Source organism: Botryllus schlosseri, chromosome 16 (assembly GCF_051294905.1).
Source record: "Botryllus schlosseri isolate E-star chromosome 16, Bs_hap1, whole genome shotgun sequence".
Lineage (NCBI taxonomy): Eukaryota > Metazoa > Chordata > Ascidiacea > Stolidobranchia > Styelidae > Botryllus > Botryllus schlosseri.
In genome coordinates this window covers 8301109-8310925 of record NC_137251.1, presented here as the reverse complement: position 1 = coordinate 8310925, position 9817 = coordinate 8301109, and the positions used below count along the sequence as shown (strand labels likewise).

General features: G+C 41.6%; 1 protein-coding gene across 1 annotated transcript; it reads left to right on the top strand.

Annotated features, from left to right (window-relative positions):
- The first annotated feature begins 329 nt into the window (after positions 1-329).
- On the top strand, positions 330-8947 carry LOC145458540 (uncharacterized). Its single transcript, XM_080336942.1, has 5 exons — positions 330-491; positions 6006-6288; positions 7191-7341; positions 7412-7521; positions 8495-8947. Exons 2-5 carry the CDS (start codon positions 6037-6039, stop codon positions 8816-8818), a joined length of 837 nt encoding a protein of 278 aa, XP_080193068.1. The 5' UTR covers positions 330-491; positions 6006-6036; the 3' UTR covers positions 8819-8947.
- The last annotated feature ends 870 nt before the right edge of the window (positions 8948-9817 follow it).

The window sequence follows — 9817 nt, the reverse complement described above, 5'->3', positions numbered from 1 at the left end:
GACATTTTTTTCGGAACGGATTAGGATTTGGATTGGATTTACCTATTTTCTGGGAGATTGAAATGTCGTGTGGCGAATGGCGACAAACTTTATTCAGATCAATTATTAATGTACTTATGGTTACTAAGTTATCTTGAATCAAGTGAATCGTTGATTGTGAAAGAAAATTTTTGAATCCCTTCATTGCATAAATTAGTATTTTTTCTAAATTTCCAGTTGGAATCGGATTAGGATTGGACATGGACTTGAATATGAAAAAGTTATGGATTAGTATTTGGATTTGGATTTCAAGGTTCGGATTTGGATTGGATTAGGACATAGAAATTTCAAATCCGCTCATCTCTGATGGTCAGGAATTTGCGCAATCGTTTTGTTTACATAATTTCTCCTACGACTCGGCCTCTTTCTATTTCAGTGGTTGGATGGTCGATTTCTGTCGGCGGCAATTCTTGCGAAATCGATTGTAACTGTGAAGTTAATTGAATTTTCAGGTAAGATATATATCAGTAAACAACAACTGAGTACCGTAACTACTGCATTTCAGCCCCCATGGTCGGGTTGCCACATATATACAATACAATACATGCTTGATTTGATGCTTAATGTGTGCAGCTTTCTCGATTTGATTTGATGTGCCAACAAGGGCAACAACGTTGATATTTTCGATGACATTTATGCATATACTGTACTGGAAAAAACTTCGCACAAATATCTTATACAGTGAGTCTTGATTTCCATAAGGCTACACAGCTGGCTACTCGGTCAGCATTATTAGTTACTGTCAGGTTTTGATACTGATGCTTCCGCCATCACCAATTCCAGGTGAAAAGCTGTCTAAAATTATGCACACCAAGCACGGAACCAATATTTCATATGAAAAGTACTGACCTCTGGCATTCGTCAAAACGTAGGCTATTGCTTACCGTCAAAACGTGATGAAAGTGAATTTCATAATTAATCTTGTTAGAGAGTAAATTTGAACTCACAGATATATTATATATATGATAGTCTAGATCAGGGGTTCTCAGCCGTCCTTTGCCCATGGCCCATTTTCCGGTTTGAAAATGTTCTGTGGCCCACCCCTTATCCTAGAGTCATTGTCCCGTCCAAGGCGTGGTCATCGCTGGCGCCGATATGCCTATTTCTCTAAAATCTGCGCATTTATCTCTTTCTGATCATTACAAATGTAGACCTTCAAAGCGATGAAATCGCACGAAGCGCGACGAAAATTTTCAAGTTGAATAAATTTCCCCCAACAAACAAACGACCAAAGAAATTTGGGCCTCTTTGAGCTCCCCCAATTGGTTATGGTCCTGGTAGATCGCATAACTTTTGTGTGTACATTAATATGGCCGCTGTTCTACTCACATCGCGAAACCCAATAATCTGATCTTCACATCAACTGTGTGATTGCGGTTATACTTCCACTGTGGTGCGGATTGGGGCTGGGCCAGCTTCAAACAATTCTTTGATGAAAGAATATTTCAATGTTCAAGCTGTACAATGTACATATAGTATGTCCTGTATCTACTTAAGTGGCGATGTCAGAACATTCAATCCAATGGTACAATCATTTCATGTGACTCTTACATTATGTAAAATGATTTCAAGGCCGGAAATTTTAAACCGACTCCAAACATTAATGCACGCACTTCTCTAAATCCTCAATACATTACGATTCGTTGTGGTGGTGCCGTATACTTCGATAGGAAGTTGAATTGATAATAAATTACGATTATGGCTATTTTTATATTACAATAATACGACCTGCCAAGGTACCGTAAGTCTATATCAACTACACTTCTGTCCGAGTTTAATGCGCACCCCTTTCAACGGCATACGACCTGCTGGAATACTTGATCACTTCAGCACTAACTTGCCGTTAGCCCTAGGTTGACGTAGCCGGGGGATAAAAGCCTCCGTTTCCCCTCCCATTTTCGACTTGTAGATTGTGACTCCATGCGTGCCATTACGTCCCATCAGAGTCGGATGAAAAACGTAAGGTAGCCTACGTATAATTTGATAATATGAATATATTTTTGAGCGAATAACATAACAAATACACCCAAATTTTCAAGTTCTACAATATTCCAAATAGCTCTGTGGCCCACCTCAAATGCTCCTGTGGCCCACCAGTGGGCCATGGCCCACCCTTTGAGAACCCCTGGTCTAGATATCCATGTGAGAACTATATTAGGATACTGTTACACCACATTTGTGTAATGCCCCCACAGATTCCCAGTGCACCTAATGGCACCCTCTTTGTAACTCCACCCCCTTCAAGATCAATATCACCCTTTGGTGATGTTAATAACCACTTACATACGTACAGACCAGTGTTGGGATGACACGAGTCGTGACTTGACTTGAGTCAACGTTTTTGTATGACTTGACTTGACTCGAGTCACTTTGCAAAAATGAGATGACTTGACTCTGCGCCAGTGTCACTTGTGAGAGCAGCCTGTCATTCACTGATTGCACCTATCACTGATACTCAGGCCTGTTTATTTTTGGATTTCTCCAAAAATAACAAAAATAGCTTAGTTTTGGATGTTTTCAAATTTTAGTTTTGGAAAATCTCCCAAAATAAGAATTGAAGGTGTTTTCAAGCCCTAATACTACTAGAAAACTTCACCGAAAGTATGTTATTATCATGTATTCATGTCCTTCAACACATCGACATCATCAGTGATCTTGATCTAACTTTCCAATGCTTTCTTCACAAAGTCTTTGGCCTGAAGAAAGGCTTCCAAATAAAAATCAGTCAGTGACGCCTGGTAGAGACCCTTCTCCCAGTTGATTTTCGAGAAATTGGCTTCGACCGTCGCAGTTGTGGGAAACATCAAACCGTATGGGTCCAAAGAACTGTCGGTTGGTTTCAAACTCTTCAATCTTCCTAACGTTTACTCCTGACAAGCGCTTGAAGTGACGTCCATTTTGTATCGGAGAGATATGGATTGGAATTGGTCTTTGATATTCTGTATCTACTCAGGTGCCCACCCCGGTGTTTGTCGATCAATTCATTGAGCTGCAAATAAAGTAGCATATATATATGTATCACTCTTGTTGATAATATTAGAATCTAAAAGAGCAAGAAGTGTTTGTTCTGTCCTGCCTACAAGGTTGCACCACAGGGCAGGACCCTTTCATTGTCGGCAACTTCAATTTTCTTTATGCCGTCGATGAGCCCTGCAATAAATTCTCCCTGCTGCCTCGAACGTGGACTGTTTCTCCTCTTCGTCGATATTATCGAGAACGTTGAGGACTGCACAGTGCACACCCCTGATCCTCCACGAAGTTGCGTGCCTCAGCGAACTTGATAGCCCAGCACCGTCTAACCAGAAAACCTTCCTCGCCGTGGGTGTCATTGTCCCAGTCCTCAGCTGGGCACTGAGCTTGAAGGCGTTCGACCAGGCGATGGAGCTTCCCTTGCTGCTCCACAATCAGATGGGCAAGTCCCTGAAGCATCGTGACGGTGGTGCTCAGTTCCGTGGCCATGCGATCGAGGACGATCAGTTGGATCCACCACTGCGGCTAAGGTGCACAGGCCGGACTTTTCTCGTTTATAACTCCGAGGAGTTGGGTACGGTGTCTAGTTAACCAATTGGTCATATTCTTAATTGACAACCAACAGGTGTCAACAAACTTGGGGTACGTACTTTTCATCTCCTGGATCAAGTCCTGTTGCTGTCTGAGGTAACCAGCATTCAGTCCCATCATCGTGTGGACGAAGTGATTGCTGTAGAGGTGGCGGTATTCGGCCTGCGCCACAAGGTCCAGTGGTGCAGCCGGCACCACACTCGTACGATTTCATACCATGCCGCCTCTTCAACCCTTGTCGCCACGCCTCTGGTCCTTCCAGTGAGTGGATGTAGCCTACTTTTGGCGTTTCGGAGACCCCCTGCCTCACACACATGCTGTTTTGCGTGTGTTTTTGTGAGTTTCCTGGTTGTTTCAGCAGTATTTACACTGCTCTGACTCGTTTATTTCACTAAAAAACTTGAAAAAAATCAACCAAAAAAAGCTTATTTTTGGATGTTTTCAAATCGTATTTTTGGAGAATCTCCGAAAATCATCATCATCATTGGTTTATTAGCAATTTTATCAGTTCAATACACCACAAAAATGCGATACAATGAAAAGACAGGAAGATGTCGAAGCGACAAGGAGTAGTCTATGGAATCTGACACCCACCTTGGACTAGGCGATGTAAAGAGGAGGCATGCACACTGAATGAAAGTAAAGAAGATAGTATAGAAGAAGAATGCGACAAGAAATAGGGCGGCATGTCATGGGAATCGCAGGTCAGTCGTGATCCGGTAATCTTGAGGATGGACTGTATTTATTTAGTAGTAATTGCTTGTATTTCGACTTGAATGTGGACATGCTCGTCGACTGTCGGATGGCCGGCGGGATACTGTTCCACACATCAGGTCCGGCATATTTGATGGAGCGATGATCTTTTCGGTCGATCATATGATATTTGGACGACGTGGACGCGCGTGTGTTGTACTTGTGCGCTTTTGATTCGGAGGTAAAGAAGTCATTGAAATATTCGGGGCAACGACCGCAGTGAAACTGATACATAAACTTGGCGATTTCTAGTTTCCGCATATCTTCTATGTTTAGGACGCCGAATCTCTTCAACAGCGACTTATTGGATGGGCAGCCAGGCCCCTTTGGGGCCCTAGCTATGATTCGGAGCACTTTATGCTGTAGTTTCTGCAGCGGCTTGAGTGCAGTTTTACTGGCAGCCCCCCAACAGAGGATGCCATAATGTAACTTCGATTGGATTAAGGATTTAAAGAGTATCAGAAGAACCCATGCTGGCATGAAGCGCCCAAGGCTGTAGAACAGGCCGCACTTTGGTGATAATTTAGTTTCTAGGGACTGAATATGACTCTTCCAGGACATAAAACCCAATATCCAAAAATAAACAGGCCTGCTGATACTCCATTGCTACATTGATTTGTTAGGTCAAAATCTTCCGTTTCTTAGGTAAAAAAAATCTCCCTAATCATGAGGTTCTGTACTCCAAAGAGTCTCTTTGTAAGTTTCACTGATCCTCCATTGTTGCACCACAAATAAATTGACCGCAAACGAAACAATCACAGAAAAAGTTGTCGTAGTGGTAGTAGATTAATGTAATAGCAACGTATCTTTGTTTATTAGACGGCTCAGTGTTTACATTATGCAGTGCTCACCGTTACCAACCTGCTTGTATAATTTGAATCGAACGAATGTAGTCTATGCGTTTCTATTGTCACGGATGTGTAGATGGGTAGTGTATCGTACCATATCAATTTGTTGCAACTTCTCGAGGCTTCACATTCGATCCTCTATTTTGGATGATAATAACATACTGTAGCTTGTTCCTACAGTTACTCGCGTATATTATTGGCAGTTCTACGTGTGCCCGAGCGATATAACGCCTTTTTGAAGGTATATTTAACTTCATATTCGTTATTTCATTCAAGATAAATGGCCAATTAATCTGTCTTCCACCCAGCAAAATGTAATGACTTTGCATCATCACCCGGTCTTCAAAAATTAAAATTGACTCGAATCGTGACTTGACTTGTGACTTGACTTGACTCGAGTCACCTCGAAAAAAAAGAGTGACTTGACTTTACTCGAGTCAAAATGTGCATGACTAGAGCTGACTCGTGACTCGAAGGTAGTGACTTGATCCCAACACTGGTACAGAGACCACCCTAACCCCAACTCCTGTGAACTGCAAGCACCGACTGCATGTCAGTAGAAGCGTGGCATATTTGTGGTCATGCGGGACAGTTTCCATTATGGCGTATGTATTAAAGAAGTGCTAATTTTTATTTGCATTTGCATGTTGAAAGAAATATTGTTTATGCCGTTGATCACATATTACCTCCATGGCTCCAGATGCAGTACCGGTGTGCGATTGATGACATAAAATATTGTTTTCTTTCCTGTCGCTGTCACTTGAGATTATCATTTTTAATAAAGCTATATTCTCTCTACAACAGACAAAACTGTTACAGAACTCTCTGTTGAAGAATGAAGGTTATCGTGGCTGGGTTCCCAAAGACGGGAACAAAATCGATGAACTGGGCTCTTACGACACTAGGCTATAAGGTGTATGATTTCCCCGAGAATGTCTATCTTCTGCAAAAGGAGTACAAAAAAATGTTCCATGATGGATGGTGCGCAGAAGATTTACAAAAGATGTATCAGGGAGTCGATGCGGTAGTAGACACGCCTGCTTGTTTTTTCTGGGAGGAGTTGGCTAAAGCGTTTCCCGATGCGAAAGTGAGTGAACGTAATTATGCGCCAATGACCAACCAATGTTAAATTATTCCACTGATATTTGTGGCATGGGACAATTTCATTTACCGTACTTATTATTCATGTATTTCTTCTTTGATGAAAATATACGCATACCAGACCTTGAAATAAAGCTAGCATTGGTTTTTCTTTTGTAAATTATCTGATATAACGGAAAAAATATCAGATTCTAGATTCTAAACGTAGAATGTCGAAAATCAAATGGGAATCAAACTAAGGACTCCAATGTGGTAAATCTAAATGTGGTTTAGGTAATTCTCGTTCGACAAAGGTACTGTATCCCTAGTCCCTACTCACTGGTTCTTCACCATTGATTGGCCACAATGCACATAGCTTTTGTTCTCAATTAATTATAATGAGCGCTACTGCTGTGGAATCATATCAGTTGCCAAAATAAATCAAACGTGGTTCGACAAAAATTTGGAGATTTTGAGATTCTTCTAAAATGAAATTAGTGAACAGAATACCTCAAAAAATATTGGTCACAATTATTGTAAATTATCACAACTGACCTTGAATGAAATCCCATTTGCATTTTCAATCGTCATTTTATGTTGGTTCCAATGATGCATATTTCAGCTGTGGGAGTAGACACCTTCGATTGGGTGCTTTTAGTATGCGATGCCTCAACCTAATCTACTTTTTGACATAACTTGGGTACTTTTGAGACCTCTCACTTTTTATTTCTACTTAAAATAGTTCTTCTACTTGAGTAGTTTTAGCCAATCTTGGAAATGGCTACTTCTACTTGTAATTGAGTAGAAATTTATGGTATCACTTCTACTTTTACTTAAGCAATTTTGTCTACTGTGACCACATCTGCTGCATGCCATATGCTTCTCATTTGTTTCATAAAACTATTTAAGATCATACTTACGATGCGCGACAGTGAAGAAGAATGGCTGCAAAGTATGAAGAATTTGACAGCGGCCGCTGAAGGAAACATAGCGATGAGATTGGTGGACACGCTATCATATACGCAATGGAAGACTAAAAGGAATCTCATGAACACAATGGGTATAGCCTACGCATCCGTGAAGTGTCACCTCTCTGCAACGCACTCAGCTTTTGACCATTATTTTCGCAGGCATGGTCACTATGGGATGGCAACCGCAGTCGTTTTTTGCGAGAAAGTATCACTTGAATGAACAAATGCTAAAAATGAAGTATCGCGCTCACAATGCTTACGTTGAGCATGTAAGTATGGCTTGGTAAACTTCTTATCACGCTATCTACCTCTGTATGAAACAACTACGCTAGATTGGTATGATGTGTCAAGTGGGAAATGTTATTGAATACAGAATCCCTATTTGTGAATATCGGAAATAACGTAATTGAATAATATCTTCGTATGGAAGTACGCCCTAATATTTTCGGCTGATATTCGTCAGAGGTGCTCGTCAGCAACAAGTAGATAATTCAAAAGATTTCTGTTTATCAACAATCGTATGCAAAGTTCTTCATTTCGAGTGTCAGCCAAAAATATTAGGGTTTATTTCATTATCAATATATCATTCAATTGTATACAGAAGTTCTAAACCTCCAAGAGTCTCTCGAAATAACATACCAGTTCCAGTGACACTTCGAAATATCGCTGTCTTGAATGTACATATTGTACATTTACCACGTGCACCCTGCAGTACATGTATCGTATGCCCCGGTATGTACCATACCATCGCTTAAGCTATAAAATATCTAGGATTTCGTAATGGCTCGCACAAGTTGGTTAGTATGTTTATTGGGAGTAAATATCAAGTATCCTGTATTCGAAAGACCTGATTCGAATTGGATGGCGTCCAAAATGATTCGGGTGGATTTCGATTCACTGATTTGGGTCGCTCACGACTGATGTCATAATGAGACTGAAGTTTTCTTTGACCTGCCACTGCATGCTTAGGTAGGTATGGAACGCAGTGATGTATGCAAAGTCTTGCAAAGTATTTTCAAACACCAGTGTTTGTATGAATTGTTATCGGTTTGTGTGCCCGCAGTTTAGCTGTGTTGACTTTGTAACTTTAGTCACAGCTATTCCCGCAATATGCGTACTTTTCGAGGTTCCAAGCACGGAAGTCATCAGCGATAAAGTACCAGTGCGAAACTGAGTGCTCAAGTGTAGTGAGCTCCCACTTTTCCTGCTTGCATTTGTTCCACGAAATTCAAATCTTTCCAGGCCGCGCCAAAGGACAGGTTTCTGGTGTACAAGTGTTCCGAAGGATGGGGACCTCTGTGCGAGTTTCTCGGGGTGTCTGTTCCAGACATACCGTTTCCGCACAAAAACAAGGCTGGCAGCATGGTGGCAGAAGCCCTCGCGACTTTCCCCGTCTTTATTCGAATGCAAAGGGAGGCTATGGCGGCAACCGCGCTGCTGCTTGCTGGAAGCTCGGTCGCACTTTATTACACTGTGAAACTGGGGCCAACTGAAGTTTGCCGATGTTTAGGCAATGGCCTTGTCAATGGGTTTGACTCGGCGGTAACTTTCTTCAAATTGAAATAATTTGGTTCCTATTTTCATAATTTCTTGTTATTAATCGCGTGGAATTGATGGCATATGTCGCTATGAACTATGAAGTGACGACTTCTGCAATTACAGCCAAGTTTTCTGTCAAATATATTTTCTATTGAACGTACGTCAATTCAATCTGGGCCATTGGTGAGCACTGAGTAGTGGGCGTTATTGGACTAAAGAAAACTGTTTGAGAAGTTGGAGGTTTAACAGCTCTGTTTATGCCAGACCTGGGCAAAGTGCGGCCCGCGAATCCATTCTGTGCAGCCCGCGAGGGGTTGCTTGGAATTCATAACATTAAACCTGCTTTTTGAATGTTTACGCGAGGACTAAAACCATGGGCTGTATCAACTAGACCGGAAATTCGTTTACTTTGAAGCCTGCCCATTAATATGCCACGATTGCGCTGGCTACGTACCTAGCATGCGTAACCCACATTCAAAATAACGGCAATATGGCAAAGTGTGAGTAACAATTTGATTCTCAAGAAATCACTCTTTCCATAAAGTTTAGGTCAAGCATCATAACGGTACGTGTTTCAAATCGTTACGTGACGCGATTCCAAATCCCTAATTCGCAAGAAGTCAATCAGTGCTAGTGCTCTCGATTACTATATGACTCATCATATCCATCACGGGCGGGTCCATGACGGATGAACGGGCATGTAGAAAAGAAAACCGAAAGCTCAAATTCATGAAGACTACGGAAGTTACGTGTAAACCCGTCCTTTTGTTTTTTGCCGAGCACGTAGCTGAGGTAGAGAATTTAAATTATGACAAAACACGAAACACTCGGTGAAGGGAGGACGAGTTTAAGAAAAACTGCCAACTTCGCTTGACATCAAGGCTATTTGAGGTGCACACTGCTCGGAATACAGCAACCGAGACGAGCTTCGAACTAACCCATATACATTTCAGTGCAGTGGTTCTCGAACTGGGGGGCGTGAAAGCAGCTGAAGAGAGGCGCGAAGCTGAAGTTGAATGAATTTTT